Source organism: Chionomys nivalis, chromosome 26, assembly GCF_950005125.1.
Source record: "Chionomys nivalis chromosome 26, mChiNiv1.1, whole genome shotgun sequence".
Lineage (NCBI taxonomy): Eukaryota > Metazoa > Chordata > Mammalia > Rodentia > Cricetidae > Chionomys > Chionomys nivalis.
This window is the reverse complement of record NC_080111.1, coordinates 4,834,570-4,854,043: the sequence shown is the minus strand read 5'-3', so window position 1 is coordinate 4,854,043 and position 19,474 is coordinate 4,834,570. Positions and strand designations below refer to the sequence as shown.

The 19,474-nt window shown below is 46.0% G+C and overlaps 1 protein-coding gene across 1 annotated transcript in view; it reads right to left on the bottom strand.

Moving 5' to 3' along the window:
- Positions 1–19,474, bottom strand: part of Dnah7 (dynein axonemal heavy chain 7) — a 198,309-nt gene that overhangs the window by 133,157 nt on the left and 45,678 nt on the right. Inside the window, exons 18-20 of the mRNA XM_057758440.1 lie at positions 17,625–18,310; positions 15,837–16,023; positions 1,382–1,575 (exon numbers count right to left, since the gene is read on the bottom strand). Of these exons, the coding sequence (XP_057614423.1) occupies positions 1,382–1,575; positions 15,837–16,023; positions 17,625–18,310 (1,067 nt within the window). The remainder of the gene's footprint in view (positions 1–1,381; positions 1,576–15,836; positions 16,024–17,624; positions 18,311–19,474) is intronic.

Genomic DNA, 19,474 nt, shown 5'->3' with positions numbered 1-19,474 from the left:
GCCTGGCGTGCCCACTGTCTTTCTGGCCACTGTGACACAGACCATCTAACAATGCCCAGAGGCACATTTTCATCCTTACATGGGGACAAAGCAGCTGTGAATAAAATTCAGACGGACGTGCGAGCCTACATTGATCTTAGTCATCTAGATTCTGACATTTCTGCCGATGAACAAGATATCCAATAAACAAAACCTGGTAAGAACATTTATTCGCTGCCTGCTTTACATCAGATTCTTTCCTGAGGACAGGGGAACGTGGAATTAAAAACAAACACAAAAACAGAAATCCCAGTGAAAACCCTTCACCGCTGTGAAGCGTGTGCCCCACTACAGGAGGAGAAGCACTAAGGTCTACCATTCTTGAGTGGGTATAAAAGGCCTCCCTCAGTGGGAAATGTTGGTGTCTCCAGGAGACAGACAAAGAAGGTGTATGGACACTTAAGGAATTTTCTAAGCAGAGAGAATGACGCATAAGGAAAGAGGCTGCCCCATTTAGGGAGAATTGCCAGGAAGCTGGCAGAGCCCAGTAGAGGAAAAGAACCCTGCAGCCGACATTCACTCCTCTCCAGCATTCTCTCAGTAGCAACAACTGTTAGACTGGGGTTACTATAAAAACAAAAAACAAACAGCTCCCACCTAAAAGGCTAGTTATTAATGTCATTCCTATTCGTGTTATATGTGAGAATGGCCCATCTCTGAAACCATGGCAAGCCACAAAGCACCATGATGCTGGCTTCTATTGATACAGTTTGAATATAGATGAAAAGATCAATGTGATGTATCCTAAAAATCTTAAGAAGATATGTGGTGAGACAAGAATTTCACTCCAAGGTTCATCCCATTCAGGAATACATACATATTCAGAGATATTATATATATATATATATATATATATATATATATATATATATTCTTTTTTGTTTTGTTTTGTTTTGTTTTTCGAGACAGGGTTTCTCTGTGGTTTTGGAGCCTGTCCTGGAACTAGCTCTGTAGACCAGGCTGGTCTCGAACTCACAGAGATCCGCCTGCTTCTGCCTCCCGAGTGCTGGGATTAAAGGCGTGCGCCACCACCGCCCGGCTCTTTTTTTTTTTTCTGTATAGTTTTGGAGCTCTCCTGGAACTAGCTCTGTAGACCAGATTGGCCTCGAACTAAGATCCGCCTGCCTCTGCCTCCCATGCTGGAATAAAGGTGTGCGCCACCACTGCCCGGCATATTTTCAACAACTGATAACTAGCTATAATTGCTAATAATGTCTTGAATATTCTTGTAGAACGTTTATATAAACATAGTTGTCCATAACTATTTGTGTTCTAGCCTACCCCAAAATAATAAATTGGAACAGATGTATGCACCGGGCATCCTGGCACGGACAACACTTACCGGGTAGGATCTTTAGTCTCGGACAATATCTCAAGGAGCTCATCGTTGGACAAGAAGAAGAACCTGGGGAAGAAGAGGCGCTTCTTTTCCAAGTACTCATTCAGCCCTTTAAGAATGAGCTCCAAGAGTTCGTTGGACTTTTTCAGCCTCTCCAGCATCCGCTCGATGGTCACAACCATCAGGACATGTTTATTCTGAGAAAAAGAGGTAAACAGTGCTTGTCTCAGTTCATTTCTGTTGCTGTGAAGGGCACTGTGACCGAAGGGGTAGGGGTACGGGGGTGCGGGGAAAGGGTGTAGCTTATCTATACTTTCAGGTTGCAGTCTGTCGTGGAGGGCAACCAAGGGAGGAACTCAAAATGAAACCTGGAAGCAGGAACTGAAGCTGGGACCGTAGAGGGTGTTGCTTCCTGCCTTATTCCTAGCAGGTTGCTCGGCGGGATTTTTTATACATCTCAGGACCACGGGAGCAAGGGTGGCACCTCCCACAGTGGGCTGGGCCCACCCATATCAATAATTACCCAAGAAAATACCCCATAATCACACCCACAGGCCAGTTGATGGAGCCCGTTCCTTGGCAAAGGCTCCATCTTCCGGGTGAATCTAGTTTGTGTCAAGTTGACAAAAAAAAAAAAAAAAACCTACCCCATGCAGCATACAATGCAAAATACTAGTTATTAATTGGATTTTTACTTGCGTTATACTTGAGATTGTAATAGATTTTAATGATTTTAATGAGATTTTAATCTATTTTTAATGGGGTGAAGATTATGGGAACTTTTTTTTTTAATATTTATTTATTATGTATACAATGGTCTATCTGTGTGTATGCCTGAAGGCCAGAAGAGGGCACCAGACCTCATTACAGATGGTTGTGAGCCACCATGTGGTTGCTGGGAATTGAACTCAGGACCTTTGGAAGAGCAGGCAATGCTCTTAACCACTGAGCCATCTCTCCAGCCCAGATTATGGGAACTTTTAAAGGTATTTATCTCTAAAATAAAAAGTCTTGAATATTCTATGCCTGACAAGTTCTTTCACGTAAAGGTCCTGTTGACTCTATCCCTGGGTCATGGTGTTCCCAACTTCCACTGTAGGTAGAAACATAGGAAGAGAGAGCGAAGGGATGGGAAGTTGGAGAGAGAGACTGTGCTATCTGAACTCACGTGGGTGTAAAGTGCCTAGCATGAGACACATCTTCTGTCCTTTATTTTTGCAAGAAAACACTACAAACTGCAAGTCAGCATAATTATTATTTTGAATATTGTTACAACAGGGGACTAATTATAGGTGAATAAAAGTGTTTGAGTGTGGGGAAGTTTCCTGGAAAGATTTTGGAAGCAGCCACCCTGTGTCCTTCTACTTGCTCTTCTGCTTGCAGGGGCACTTCCTAGAGACAAGACTGGGCCGCCTCTAAGGCGGGGGTGGGGGGGTGGGAGGTGGGGGGTGAGGGGGTGGGGGGGGATCTGAGTGCAGTCAAGTGACTTGAAATGAAGTAAGTAAGCATTCCGAAAGGATTGCTGCTCTGATTGGCTGCTGGTCTCAAGAATTATAACCAAAAGCTAATCTAAAGAACTCAGGCCTTAAAAAAAAAAGTTTACTGCCTTTTCAAAGGAGCTGCACCCTAACCACTGGATTTATAAAACTCTTATATATAAAAATATGATCTTGAGTTTTAAGTAAAACTCATTTCCTCTCTTTTCTTGTGTGTGTGTGTGTGTGTGTGTGTGTGTGTGTGTGTCTGTATACAAGCGTGCCTGTGTGAGGAACACGGAAGTCAACCTCTGGTTTCATCATTAGGAACTGCCCACAAGCAGCTTTTTGACTTTGAGTTTGGCCAGGCTGCCCACAAGTCCCGGGTGTCCAGCTATCTCTGCGTCCCTCCCCTGCAGCGGGCCTACAGAGTGCATCACAACACCCAACTGCTCTTGCACAAACAAGGATCAGCTCTTTAAGCCCCTATGGCAAACTCTAGCCTGAGTGCATCCCTGTCTCCTCTCTGTTTTCCTAACATGTAACTCATGTCTGATCTGAGTCTGTTCTCAGCCTTACACTTCTGAGCTTGGTGTTCACCAGTACCAAAAATAGAGTTCTTTCCAAGTTAAACTTACAATTTTTAAGGGGCGGAGGCACTAAAACCTAATAGAAATCTCAATCACACTAAGCTATGAAGCTAATGAAAACTCGGCAGCCATCTTTTAATAGAACGGGCCAGTCCAGGGAGAGGATAAGATTTGAAGCGTGAACACTGAATTTTAACATCAACAAATTGCTTATTTTTTGAACTGTGCTCAGCCATGAGCAAAAGGCAAACCAAAAACATAAGCTGCAGGTTGTTTCATATATGAGCTTTCTTCTAGGACTGGAGGTGGGGTTCAGGGCTGAGCCACTGATCCAGCATGCACAGGGCCCTGGGTTCAATTCCCAGCACCAGCACAAAGAGAACACGGCTCTTTTTTCAGTGTGCTTTCGGTCTGTCTTGCTCTTTGTTTGTTGCTGACCTCAAACTTGCTCTGCAGCCATCCTCAAACTCCCCCATGGGCCTCTCACTTCTGCCTCCCACATGCCAGCACTGAACCCATCTCATACTTTTGTGAATAATTAGGTCTGGGCTAAAAAGATAATACGTTTTGCTTCATTTTGAATTACGATGATGCAACTTAGAAACATAACAACTTGATAAAGAAATAAATAATTACCATCAATAGCCGTGTTATCGATAAAACAAAAGTATGGAACATGTTCAGCAAGAGATTAAGCGATCTCTGATTTTCATAGGCATTTAATTATAATTTTCCGAAGATTTGGGCCTTCAAATAGACATTAAACGCTATCTCTCCCTCCCTCTCGCTCTCTTTATCTCTCTTTCACACACACACACACACACACACTCAGACTATAATTTTTTAAAAGTGCAAGTCATGCAGGGCCGACTAGCATTCTTAGGCTGTCTCTAAAATCCAAAACCGTGTTCTTAGAGCGCCACCTGCTGGAAGAAAATGTGCTTCTCTTGTTTGGAAACAAAAAGGACTTACTGCTAACAAAAGCGAACCATTTCTTTCTTTTTTTTTTTTTTTTTTGGTTTTTCGAGACAGGGTTTCTCTGTGGCTCTTGTAGACCAGGCTGGTCTCGAACTCACAGAGATCCGCCTGCCTCTGCCTCCCGAGTGCTGGGATTAAAGGCGTGCGCCACCACCGCCCGGCCCAAGCGAACCATTTCTTGCACAAACTGACAATAATCATTTGGTGGAAACTCTGGCAGTTCATCACAGCTTGATTGTTTTAGGTCTGATATTTGAAAGTATTTTAGATATCAAGAATTTAGATAAATATCGCATTTAGTATAACCGATTTTTGTTCAATGAATATTAAAGTCAGTGAATGGCAACAACAAATAAGCCTAAGACCCTGTCAAAAGCACTCAGGCAGGGGTATGGATCGAGCATCTCCCATCTGGAACACTTCGGAACAGACACGTCTCGTCTGCCAAAGCTTTGTGGGTTGCATGGTATTTGCTTAGACCTTACTGGTTGACCATCTTAGATCTGAAAATCAAAAATCCAAAACAAAGGCTTCAGGTTTTGAGGCAACTCAGGCTTCAAGATGGACATGCTGAACCGATTCTAAGGTCCTGAGGTTTACCCAACTCAGCCATATTAGCCCAAGGGCTCTGATTCGGGTACGGACTTCCAAACCGTCTGCTTGCGTTTGCGTGTGGACTAAACCCACAGGAGAGCCATCAGACACTGTGAGGAGCCAGACACGGTGAAGAGAGACTTGGAGAAAGCCAAGGCCCCCCGTGAGAAATGCTGATGTCAACCCTGCCCTCTTCTCCTGCGTACCTGCATTAGCTTACACCACTCTGTGTTTTAAAATGAGGAGGGGAACTCGTTCTCAGCCTCGGTGTGGCAACCAGGCTAGATGACATGTCTGAAGAGGTTAGTACATGCCAACACCCCTACACACATACAAAACCACACTTCCTTCCTTCTCCCACCCGTAACTGGCAGAGAAAGGAGAGAGAGAGAGAGAGAGAGAGACTGGGGAGGAGGAGAAAGAGAGGTGTTATGCATTTTATTGCTCTAAAGTTAACATTGTATAACATCGTTCTTCAAGAAATATATTTTTATTACACTTTATTTATTCTGGGGAGGGACACATGTATGCCACAATGCGTGTCTCAGTTAAGATTATTCTCGCTGTGTTAAAACCCCATGGCCAAAGCAAATTGGGGAGGAAAGGGTTTACTTGGCTTATCCCTCCACTGTTCATCACTGGAAGCACTCAGGACAGGAACTCAGGCAAAATAGAGACCTGGAGGCAGGAACTGAGGCAGAGGCCTTGGAGGCACACTGTTTACTGGCTTGGGCCCGGAAGCTTGCTCGGCCTGCTTTCTTAGCCAATCCAGGATCACCAGCCCACAGCTGGCACCACCCACAAGGGGCTGGACCCTCTCCCAGCAGGCGCTAATTAAGAAAATGCCCCGTGGGTGTGCTGAGAGCCCTAGCTTCTGGAGGCATTTTCTACACGGGGCTCCCTGATCTCTGCGGAGTCGAGCCAGCACAGTGTGCACTTGGTCACAGCCCAACCCGAGGAAGCTGGTTCTCTCCTTCCACCCCATGGGTCACAGGGGTCAAGCTCAGGTCGCCAGGCTTTGAAGGGGGTGCCTGTGCCCACTGGGCCATCCTACCTGCCAGAGAAAATACTCAGGATAAAACGGGAAGACCTTTAATCTTGCTGGTCGGATCCTTATCGTGAAGCCCTCCTGTGGAGCAGGCGTTCCGGACGATTTGTTAACTGTTTACATGCCGCGTTAGACCTGAGGATGTAGAGAACTCGGAGAACACCGGGCACTCCACATGGTGCCCGACTGCTGAGGTCTTAGATACAACAGCAAAGTGATTTCAAAGGTGTTTAAAATTTGGTATGACTTTCTTTGATCCTTTATGTTTCTCATAATTGTTGGTTAAGGAAACACGTGTTTATCGCTCTCTCTCCTCTCCGTGTGTGTGTCTGTGTGTTTCTTCATAAGCACCACCAGTCTGAGTAGCTCAAATGAAGACTGGTGAGTTGATTGACAGGTCCACACCTAGTGACCAGGGTATGGCGGAGCCTGAAGCTGTTGTTTCTGGCAAATGGAGAAAGATTTCTCGTCTCTGTCGCCAGGAGCTTTACAGGAAATAAAACGCGTATATGCTTAGTGGAGTTAAACTCCAACCCTTCAGTAAACTGGAGGATTACATTCCTCGGCTTAAACCCCTGGACAACAGTAGGGACCCCTTAAAAGTTGTGGCACTCAGAGAAGGCGGGTGACTGCACAGAACCCCTAAGGCTCTTCGGACTCTAGGACCTTGATTCCGCCAGGAATGGGTAATCTTTAAGACCCGGACCGTTTCGGGGATTAATATCGATCCCAGGGACCACTTACCTAAAATTCAATTTTCAGATGTTTTATTCACAATAAACTCAGAAATCTAGCAATTCTCTCTCTCTCTCTCTCTCTCTCTCTCTCTCTCTCTCTCTCTCTCTCTCTCTCTCTCTCTCTCAAAGGCCCTGCCTTGGGTGAGCCAGTTCTTTGGGCTTGGTGACCACAGTGAACTAAACAATGATCTGAGCCTCCGTGGCCAGCAAGGAGCACACAATAAATAACAAAGATAATGACTGATACGCTGTTCTCAACACGTTCTCTCGCGCGCCGTCACTATGCTGGGAAGACCCTGCACCCAGTCGCGCGGTCAATGCCATCTTCCAGTAGCAGGCACTCCCTTATTGTCCCTGTGTCACACTCCGGTCGTTCTCACGGCGTTTCTAACCTTTATCATCACCTCTGCTGTGGGGATCTGAGATCACTGATCTCTGCTCTTCCCGTGCCGACATGCTGAGCAGCAAGCGTGGCATAGAAGAGAACACACCACACAGCAGCTTCACCGATCCCGCTGCTCCCCTTCCCCCGGACACAGCAATGTTGAAGCTAGGCCAGTTAATAACCTTCCAGTGGTCTCTGACTGTTTAAGGGAAATGAAGTCAGTGTCTCCCACTTTAAATCAAAAGCTGGGAATGCAAGGAAGACCCGCTGAAAGCCAGGACAGGCTGAGGGCCAGGAGTCCTGTGACAAACAGTTAGCAAGACTGTGAATCCAAAGGCAAGGTTCCACGACAGTGGACACAGGAGCAGGAAAACGAACAGTTTCATAGCTCACATGGAGAAGAGCCCCATGGCCTGGAAAGAAGGGCGCCTCAGCCACAGCCTTCTCCCTAAGACAAGGACAGCCGTGGGGAAGCTGCAGAGGAAACGTTAAGGCTGCAGAGTTTGGCCAACAATGTGTGAGCAAAACCCCTGGGACCTGGGAGTACAAGGTGGAACGGCTGCTGTCCTGCAAAAGTTGCACTGTTACCCAGAAGCGCTAGCAGGGGACCAGATGAGGGTGGCCACCGCAAACGGCTGTTTTCAATATAAATCGTCTTTTGTCATCCAAGACTTCCACGGCTATGAAGAAAGAAAAACCCAGTGACAAGATTTAAGCTACAAAGAGCAGGTTGCCTCTCTTCCTTCCTGAGAAGCTGATTCTAAGTTGAAACGAGTACTTATTTACCATCCAGAAACCCTGGGATCTCTGAGGATTCTACGACATCTGCTCAGCTGTGCTCTCTAGATGGAGTAACACAGCCCAGGTGACGGTGCTTCTAATGCACGGATCACTTAATATTTAAGCTCTCTTTTAAGAAGGGAAAACAAAACGATTCCTCTCAAAATGGTATGTTCCTTGACGAGGCATCTGTTCACCCAAGAGATGTACAGTAAAGTTAATGTGCTCATGCCTGCTACCACAACACCCATCCCACAACCCGAGGATGGAGAGGCAGTTTTGACAGGTAGATGGTTGTTGTAAGACAGTCTGTAAAGGTTCTAGCTGCCACGGGGATCTTAGTAAAGTACGCACCATGTAGGCATGGAGTTCAGCACTCAGAATCCACATGAAAATGCCAGTCATGAGCGACAAGCACCTTGATTCCAAGTCTGGGGAGGCAGAGACAGGAGGAAGAGGAAGGGAGGGAGGGAGGGAGGAAGATGGAGCCAGTGAAGCTAAAAGTGGTAAAGTCGGAGTTGTCTGTCTACAGAGTGGCAAAGGCGTGGCACGGCCAGCCCAGATTTCCCACTCTGAGTGGACCGCTGACGTGGCCCTGCCCAGATGCCGCCTCTCCCTGACACTCCGCGTACTCAATCCAGTAAGACAGCGTTGGATTTCAACAGCAAAGGGCAAAAGCTTAGAAGCAAATTTGTTCTTATTGAACGAATTGGTAAAGGTGGCAATCCTGTTTTCCTGTCTCGACTCCCAGGCTCGCACTGTCTGTGCCATATACCGTATATTTGGAGCTAATAAGGCACACACTCTTAGAACGCAACCGTACCCACACACTGTCGTCTTCCCTCGGCGCAGCGAATGAATGAGTGTCTCTACGTGTCTGCGACCATCTGCTTTTGATAAGGTCAATGCTCATAGTAGGACCTATAAATCTCACGAGTGCTAGGCAGCTGCCTCATTTCCCCCGTAATGTGAGTTCCCGGGAGAAGCGACGTTGTGTGGAAAGGAGCAGAGAGGGGTAAGTTAGTCAGTGTGCCAGTGAATGAGAAGCCCAGCGTGTGGGAAGAAAAATCTATCTGGTACAGACACATCACCCCCACACACACCAAAAGAGAGCCGGTGTGCTCGCTCCCACCGTCACAGCTACCGGGTTCCTAGGTGGGGCGGCCTCTCAGGAACATGGGGCCACACCTGCTATCGGAAGCTGGGGTGATCAACAACACTGAAGAGTGGGCCTTTACACAAGCCCACCCCTGCCACTGTGACTGTGTTCTTTGTTTGGTGGGACCACACACGCACTTGGTGAGAAGCGCTCAGGCTCACTCTTGTCCTGCTTTGGCAACAGCTCCCCGGGCTGGAGAACATACTCCATGATCACTCTGTTTCATAGATCACTGTGCACAGATGGAACATGTTTGCTGACGGTCAGAAAATACGTCAGCTAGCCAACATGTATGTCCTGCGGGTGCATCTTTTGCTAAGTGTTTGTTTAGAATGCCCGTCCGTTCACGTCACCATCTGTTCTGTGAGCCCTTAGGTCCCTCCTCCTCAAGCCTTGATACCAATTCTTTCAGTCTAGTTTCTTCTAAGCAGGTTGGCTACTGACCATGGTCAAGGTCAAGCCACACGGTCTCTCTTCCAAATAAGGTCTAAAAAGTAAAAAACACTAACAAGCTCAGCTGTGCACATTGCGGGGATCCCCTCCCACTGTTCTGAAAGGCTGCGCTCAGGTGGGGCAACACTGTTCACTGCTGACGGGTACAGGCATAGACTGCATAAGTGCCTATAGGTAAATCGATACCCAGTTTCCTTAGGTTATAGCAAAGGTTCATCTCACTGAAATAAGACACGGAGGTTGTTTGGTCGACGGAACCACTCATGCCTCTCTGACTAGCCCACTGAAACCAGGGTCTCTGAGAACTGCGTCCACATCGACACGTTTGGCCAAATCCAAGAGATTCTCCCCTCGCTCCCAGGCAAGCGCTATTACAACGTATCGCTACCCATACTTTCTTCAGAGCTCTGCCAGGACTTCTGGTAGGAGACAGCATAATGGGAGGCGCTGAGTGCCTAGTGTCAATCAAACACATTCAAGTGTCCCCTTTCCAGCCCTTGCCACCCTCCTCTTTCCTGGGGAGTAAACCATGCTGTGCAGACCAAGTCCAGAAAGACTGCACAGTTATACCCCAAGTCGGCACGTCACTGGATCAGACTCTATAATATTTTGAGTAAATCAAACAGCTCTAAGCAAAGTGTCGCAGATACTCCCTGTCCTCTGAATACATCTTAAGCAGAGAATTTAAAATACTAAATTATGCCATTTAGTTAAATTGCTGGTGCTTAAAAGAAAATTCATTCTCTCTTAGAGCTCTTGTATTTCAAAGTCCAGCCATAATGACTGATTCTGGGAAACACGGGAAAGGCTTTCCTATAGAATGACCAAGAACAACAGCACAGTTGCAACAGGGGATTTTTTTTTTTTTAATTGCAGGCAGGGACTACCGGCACGGACTACCAGTTACGGTACATAGCATCAGAGACATGTGCCAAAAGCCACCAGTGGAAGTTAACGTTCAAGAAGCACCCAATTCTCAGGGTTGCCCAAACCTAAAGGATGCGGTCGGGGTAAGGTCCACCAGCAGTCAGCGCTGGAGTGAGGTCTACACCTAGTCACATTAGCCAGTTGAGACACATCATCTACTTAGTAGTTCCGACGGCCTTCTTCTCCAGGACTGCAGGTCCACAGAGCCTCTCAACAGGCCCAGTCCTAGGGGGAGACATGCAATCCCCGTCTGTCATCAGATCCCTCTTCCTAGAGCTTGCTGCAACAGTCTTGGGTCAAGTGTGAGTCTGTCTTAGCAGTAAGCGGTTCCTAGTGTCCTACTACTTCAGGCTTTGGTCCTAGACTAGGGCTATGGTGGTCTGTGGACGAGTGTAACCAAGTTAGATAGTACTGTTGGCCTTGGAGGTGTCATGGAAGCTGAGGCTGGTTCATCCATGGTGGTTCTACGTGGAGCCAGGCTATACTTCCTGATCACAGCCGGGTGGTTATAGATGAGGATGTGACCTTGGGGTCTTATTCCCCTGGGATGAATCTGGTGGGAACAGACTACATGTCCCACTAGTTCATCTGAACGAGACACACTTGATACTCGTCTGGCTTTGATCACCCTCTGGTCCTCAGACAGTGAGCACACGCCAGCCGCAGACTTCTGAACAGCCTGGATCTGGGTATCTGCCAGCGCTAAAAGGGGAAGTGACCAAAGCCCCAGAAGCAGGCCAGCTGCCCGGTCAGAGGTTCTGGAAGGACAGGTGCCAAGCCAGGTCAGGAAGATGACATACATCTGTACTCCTCCAGTGCCCAGCTGACATCATACACCAATTGGCACCTAGACTTTCAAGACATTGATTGCATTCTCCCGGAAGAGTCAACGAGGGATTCCAGGAACAGACCAGCCAGCGTCGCTGTGGACGACCGGGGCAGGGATGGAGAGTTTTCACCAGCTGCTTTAAGAAAACTCAATGAGAGTCAAGAAAACACAAAAGCTGTTCAGTTCTATTACAAAGAAACTTTAAAAAGAGACGAGAGCCGTTTATAAAACTCAACCCAAAATCTCACTGAAAACAGAACGAGCCAGGTTTAAAATGTGACTGAGGATATGAGGAGCAGGCTAGGTCTCCCCAAAGGAACATCAGAGCGAGGGAAGGAAGGCTGCTTCAAAACACAGCTGGAGGGGAACTGAAAACAGAACAAAGAGAGATGAAGAAAACTCATGGCAACTGTGGGCCTGCATTGAAGGAGCGAATTTTGGGGTACGAGGGTTCAGAGGGATACTTGAGAGTGACAATGGCGTACAAAGTTTACTAAAGGTAAAATTCTGACAGACAGAGAAGACACACGTGTTGGGTGCGGGGAGGTTAAAAAGTCACCGGATAGATTGGACTCTAGTGGAGCTCACACTTAGTGCCGAGTTCTGATGGGCAATAAGGAAGCTCTCCTCAGGCGAGCTGGGGAAGGACACAACAATAGGGAGACCTGAAGCAACGAGACAGCAGCATGTCATTCCCAAACACTGCAGGAGAAAACCTGCCAGTCAAGAACACTGTACCCAATCAAAACTATCCTTTCGGAGGGGAGGCGGGATAAAACCATCCCCAGACAAACAGAAGCTGTGAGAATGGATCTCCACTAGACACAATCTACAGGAAACCACACAAAGGCAGCTCATCAGACTTGGAGACATTAACACACGGTTAGCAGAAAGAAAGCAAAGGAAAGTGTTATATCTAACAGGGTAGAGTAATGACAGAAAAACACAAGGGTTCTTTGCACACTGAGAATGTAAGTTCATACTGCCATTGTGGAAAACAGTCTGGAAGTCCCTGGGAAAAGCTCAAAGTAGAAGCAACATGATCCAGCAACCCTACTAGGAACACATCCAATGCTGAAATCGGCACGTCAAACAGACATTTCCACGCTTGCGCACATTGTACAGCCACGAAAGGCGAAAAACTGAATATGTGCATTGCTGAACTGAGATCTCATTGTTTAGGACAAACACAGGCACTGAGTGATCTCACTTGTGCGTGGAATCCTGAAGAGGCTGGCCATGTAGAAGTCAGGATTGGACGGGTAGCTTCCAGAAGCTGAGGAGACAGGAGGTGGGAGGTGAGACAAGAGGAGGAGGGAGTTTGGGGACCATCTGACCAACGCGCAGTGCATTGCTAACAAGGAGGAGCCAAGGTTGGCGTGCACTGCTAAACAGCAACAGGATTATGGATGATGATAATAAATTGTGTGATGTGGGGTTTCCCTCTGTGTGCTGTGATTACCATTGATAAATAAAGGAACTGCTTTGGGTCTATAGCAGAGCCATAGGGTAACAGAGCTAGGCGGGGAAAACTAAACTGAATGCTGGGAGGAAGAAGGGCGGAGTCAGAAAGAAGCCATGGAGCCCTGTCGGAGACAGATGCTGGAACTTCGCCCTGTAATCCACAGCCACGTGGCAATACACAGATTAATGGAGATGGGTTAAATTAAGATGTAAGAGTTAGCCAATAAGAAGCTGGAGCTAATGGGCCAAGCAGTGATTTAATTAATACAGTTTCTCTGTGATTATTTCCCCGCTAAGTGGTCAGGAACCAACAAGTGGCCCAGAACCAACAAGCAGCCCCTCCTATTACAAGTGTGTACTTCAAATAGTCAGAAGGAGACGGCTGGCCAAGCTTTCACCATGAAGAAAGGACGGGTGTTTAAGGAGATGGAAATCTATGACCATCCTTGATGCGAGGTGGTTCATCTTCGTGTTTAAAGAGATGGAAATCTATGACCATCCTTGATGCGAGGTGGTTCATCTTCTGACCCACCCACAAGGGGAACAGCCCTTACACGGTGCATCTCTTCCCAGCTCCCTCTCACAGCTCCCTGCTCTCCTCCGCTCTCTTTCTCTTCACTCTGCACTAGGTCAGAGTGGGAAAGGGGTCCCCTCATCTTCCAGATTACCTGGGCTGTTTTGAGGAGAGTCCCAGCAGAACATAAGCCTAAAGTTCTGAAACAGACAAGTCTTCAAAGGCAAAACTGTGCTAGGGCCAGGCGGTGGTGGCCACACATCTTTAATCCCAGAACTTGGGAGGCAGAGGCAGGTGAGTTCGAGGCCAGCCTGGTCTACAAAGGTAGTTCCAGGACAGCCAGGGCTATACATAGAAACCCTGTTTCAAAAAACACAAACAAGAAACAAAACAAAAACAAAAACTGGGCTAATAAAGAAAAACCAATATGAAGTGTCTAGAACTACACAAAAGGTCTTGGCGTGAGGAAGGTATTTCAGTTATGTATACAGTAAAAAAAAAAAAAAAAAAAAAAAACACTTAAAATTACTTAATGTTACATGCTGACTTCATGCGGATAAAGACTGAACTGTCAATCAAGCCTACCATGCTAACAATAACAGTGAAGTTCTCTTCTTAACCTCTGGAATTCTGTCATGGAAAAGTCTATCACATAGAAGCCTTCTTAGGACCCCTAAGGATGAAGCTCTTGCACCAAGCCATTAATCCACGGGCTTTTGGCACACAGGCCGTCTCAGTAGGTTCCTGGACAGCACGTGGCCATGTGCTTATCTTCAAAATGCGGGGAGAGTGTGCACAAGAGCTTCTCTGAATACGAACATTAAGAATAAGAACATGCAAAGCAGTTCAGGAAGACAGTGACGTCATGCAACAAATGTTAGTGTCACCAAAGCAAGCAGCAGCAACCCCAGAACCCAAGTGTTTGGGAATTAGTGCATGAGCTATTCGGTTATTCGAGTTGCACATGGCCGTAACAATCCTGCCTTTCTTCACTGATGCCATTATAACTTCTCTTCCTAGACACCGAACAATGTATAAAACTCCTTAAAACTATGAGGTTTCAAAGTATATTTTCACTAAATATTAAAAATATTTTTTTTCCAGGAGTGGTAGTGCATGCCTTTAATCCCAGCACTCAGGAGACAGGAGCAAATGAATCTCTGTGAGTTTGAGGCCAATCTAGCAGCAAGTTCCAGGCCAGCCAGACTGTGCATCAAAAATATATATTAAATATATATATATATATTTAAATTATGCCAATGAGATGAATAGAAATATCTACTTTAAATTTGGGGAAACAATAAAAATTCTAATTAACCATTTCTTAACGAAATGAATACACATTGTAAGTGCTTTGCATTGTGGTAAGAAAACTATATGACAGATTATATTTTCGAACTACATTAGAAATGACTCAGTGCTACACAGTAACTCACTAATAGCTCTGTTAAGTGTGGAATTAATTACATTGTGATTAATTTTACAGCTTGGTTTGTACATATTTGATTTATTACAAAAGTGAAGCAAGCCTACAGAACAAATCCATGTCTATCTTTCTGGTAGCGTCCTGTCAAATATATAATTGCCATTGATAAATGATAGTCAGTACTTAGGACTACAGGACAACTTTGTAAAAAAGAGTAACTTTGTATTTAAATAATAAATACGCGCATATTGTTATTTCAGGTTGGGACATTTTAGATGCAATCCCTCTACCTTACAGGGTATTTCATTAAAATATCAACAGAGAAGCTTGTGTTCTCGCAATAACAACGCCAGCAGCCTTGTAAATGCATCTTGCACGCCATGTTCTTTAGTGTGACTGTGCTTTATAAATCCCTCCTTTGGCTCAAGCTCACCTCTCTTCACTGTGTCTTATGACTTCACTGTGTTTTGTCTGCATTTATTAGACTCTTTGGATGGACTTCTCCTGGCATTTTTTTATTTTTTTAAACTCCCTAGGAGAGATGCTCCTGCCTGAGCGCCGGGCATGTTTGCTGGTCATTTCGTCATTTCCTGTCACAGTACCTTAGAGGCCAGAGCATGGAGACAGGGACAGAAGAGCATCCAGTGAGGGTGGTCGCTTCCTACCAGAGCCCCAATATGAAACCATGCCAAGAAACGAAGGCCACTGAGTAAACTCCATGCAGTGTAGGCCTCCAAGATGAATTGGGACAAAACATCCATTTTTGATTTTCACATTTCTTTCTGAAGAGAATATGTATTGGGGGCAAGTAATGGCTTATTAGAAATGGTAACTATTCATGTCTATTTTTTAAAGTTTATTTTTATTTCATGTGCATTGGTGTTGTGCCTGCATTTATCTCTGCGTGAGGATGTTGAATCCCTTGGACCTGTAGTTACAGACAGTTGTGAGCTGCCCTGTGGGTGCTGGGATTGAACCTGGGTGCCCTGGAAGAACAGCCAGTGCTCTTAACCGCTGAACCAGCTCTCCAGCCCTCACCGGGCAAACAAAAGTTGTCCGGCTTCTGGCCCACCATCCCGCTTCAGAGAATCTGACCTACTTGCACCACGGTCTTCATCACGTCTCTCCAGGTCTTGTCCACGGTGGTGAAGCGCCGGCCTTCCTCCGGCATCTGCGACATGATGTCGGGAGAGCTGAAGATGGGCTCCAGATACAGCCAGGTGGCCTGCACCTTCAGCCACTCGTCCAGGATCTCCTGAAGCAGCAGGAGCTTGCCCTCCCACTCTCTGCGGGACAAGCACAGTGAGGACAAACACAGCGACTTTAAGGGCGGCCAGCCAGGCAGGCGCTCAGACAGCAGTGCGAACCCGGAGCTGGCCTGCCGCCCCCACGCCTGACATGGTTACTCTGTTTCTACTTCTCTGGCTGCATTCAAAGGCAAATCGCCAGGATGTTTTCTTTAAATAAAGCCTATTTCCAGGATAATTACATCAACAGTTAGACTTATAACCAGTAACTAAGAAAGAACTTGGGGTCACAAAATCCACATTTCCCTAAACACAAGGTGGCACGCATGAGGAAGAGGCAATATTTAAATTACAGTGGGGTTCTCAGCTCATCTCTAAATATCGAAAACTTAATGACCGAAGTTCTTTTATGTGTAAACATCACAATTACTCCAAAATTAACACTTCTATAGCCACAGTTTTAAAACTTCTCTGCATTTGTACCCAGCTTTGCAATAACCCCGAGCAAAGCATTTCCTTAACAAATGCTGGGGGCAAGGTTAGGTGGCAGATGGCAGTTCTCCCAGCGGACAAAGAGCCCACAGATGCAATGGCTGCCAGAGAAACCAAACACGGAAGCATGCCTTATAAGTCAGTGAGAGACTGGGAAGGAAATAGCTTCGTTGGTGTATTAATGCCTTACCCATTTATCAGAGAGAATCCACAATTTTCAGTTATTAAAACAAAGGCATGGAAACAGTTATCCTGGTTACCAGGTGCTTTCTTGTCTGTGACCTGGGCAGCTGTTTTACTTAAGGAGACAGGGCTGCCTCTGCTTCCTTCTGGTGCTACTTTCTTTTCTCTAATCCCTTTGTGATGCAGGAAAAGATTTCCACTAGATAATGATATACCACCCAGTTCCTAGCTCTACCACCTGGAAGGAGAAGAGCCGACCACAGAGCCTCTGACCGTCTTTCAGGTGAGAGCGGAGGCGGAAACCGTCCAGTCAGCTTCCCCTACTGGTCAAACGCATACTGGCGGTGTCAGTTATCTGATGGGGTCAGTTATCTGACGGGGCTGTCTGTTTCTTAAGGCAAAATAGAAAATGTTTAATACACCTTCCAAAAAAGTATGAAAACGGGTGGAAGGGAGAGACACAGTAAGAATTCAATGTATTTCATTATCTTCTTTTAAGAGCTCCTGGTTTAGCTGCCACGCATAGGGGTTAAAACTACCATAGGCTGTCTCTGGGATCCGTTTCCAAATTTGGGAAATGTTACATTGTGCTCTCCTAAACTATGCTTGGTCACAAAATTACTTCTTAGAGTTAAAAAAAAAAAAGGAAGATCAATATGTTGACAGTAAAAATGAGTCTATTTGAATGTTGTCTAAAAGGATCCAAACCTCTTTCAAAAACTATGAGGAGAGCCCTTACAATGAACTCCACAGGATCCTACACCCTCTCTGGCTTCCACAGGTACCTAGACCCCTCCCTTCTTCCTTTCCTCCCTCCCTCCCTCCCCACCCTTTCTCTCTCTCACACATGCAAAACTATAAATGAAATAATAAATCTAAAAATATTAAATGCAAAGTGTAGAATTAGTCCCCAGAAGAACTTTAGGTTGAACGCACGTGGCTCGCTTAACGTCCTATTATTTTACCTCATTTGCTTCTCGTACGGCTTGATGAATGGCGACCCTCGCATAGTCTGTGTCTTCACAATGTGGTCATCCAGCAGCATCTGAATTTCGTCAACCGACGACAAAATAAACGTCCCACTCTCTCTGTAGGGATGAATGACAAATTCCATTGCATCCCATTCAGTGATCATCTTATCCATGGCCTTTTCAAGAGAGTATTCTTTGCTGGCTGCTTCGCTAATGCCTTCAAACCTGTCTAAGAATGGTTCCAGATTCATGTCTATGAAGGAGAAGACAGTAGAGTCATCGGCTGGCTGCAGGGGGTAGCCAACAATGGCGGACATGGCCTCCCAGTGCCTGGGGCGCAGGCCAGGGTTACAGATCACCTGGATGAGAGGAATGTACTGCTTGAATTCTTCCACTCTTGTTCTTACTTTCTTGGTCATTGCCAGTGCGTTTGGAGAATCGTGGAAGGCCTTCTCCAGCTTATAGAGCCCTCTCCAGTAATTCCCAACATCGGCTTCGACCTGGTCTGGGTTCACCTTGTGATAGGGTCCTTCGGTCCACCCCCTGTGCTTGGTACTAAACTCCACGGCAGTTTCGTAGAGACGGAGATAAGGGTTCAGGCCGTCTTGGATCTTTTTCCGTTGAGGATATACGGATGGGATCCAGCCAAACGCCTCCTCCTCGGCATTAAACTGCTCAATCTGGAAAGACGGGTGTCGAGTAAGTGATTCTGAGAGTGAGTGGTGTTTAAAATGTGAATAACGGTGCTCCCTGCGCCCTAACGGTAAATTCACTGCGTGTAAAGGACTGAGCGTGAATCTAGTTCTTGCTTATTTTCTTTTAAAATTGAGAGCCTGTGTATATTTATGGAGTACATATGCATGCATTCTGTGATGAGTAACTCAGCGTAATGAGTGTGTGCATGACCTCACCCCGAGAAGCTACTCTCTCAGCAATTTTCAATATATAAACACATGGCTATTAAATATAACTACTACACCATGTGGTAAATCGATCCAACAAATTTCTCCATTTCACTGAAGTTTCGTCTCCTTTAATCAACATCTCCTTACCCCTGCTCCCTGGTAACCATGATTTGATGCACTGCTTCTACAGTCTTGACTCTTTTTCAATTCTTTCCGTATCTGGTTTATACACTTAACACATTCCCTCAGGATTAATTTATGTTGTAAATTAGATGATTTATATTTGTAAAGACTGGATATCATTTCTTTCTTTATTTGTGATCATGTTTCTGGGCAATGGTTTATTACATTAGACTAACAGTCAAGTAAATTTACAAGTAGAAGGAAATTTCACCCACTAAGACATAAAGAGGATCGGGCATCATCCACAGAAAGACTTTAAGTGCTTTGAATGAGAGCATCACTGCGTTAGATGCTGTGGCAAAGAGACCGAGGGTCCAGTTCCTCAGCGTTCCTGACTCAGCTCAGGAAAGACATATGGAGGCGGCAGTACAACGCACTCATTCGATAATAACTTAAAGTCAACAGGAGGACTATTGCAGAACCATAGCTGGGTATCACGTATGTAACGTTATGCCTGCACATGTGCAAAAGGATGCAGACCACAGCGCGGAATGAACAGGAAGAGGCGGAGGGAGCATTTTCTCTTAGCTAGTCATGGACCGTGCGGAGACACGGGCTGCACAAACCACACAATTGGAAAGGGGCAGTTGCACGCATCCATTAAGCAAGTGACTTAGAATTCCAGTGAGCCCAGTTATAAACCAACTTAAAAGCTTATTTCTGCCTTTTTGTGATGAGAGGTCTATAAACTACTGAGTTACCTAAGCAGACATTCAGGCCGTTTCATATAAGAAAAGCTCAGTTTGTTTCTGTCAT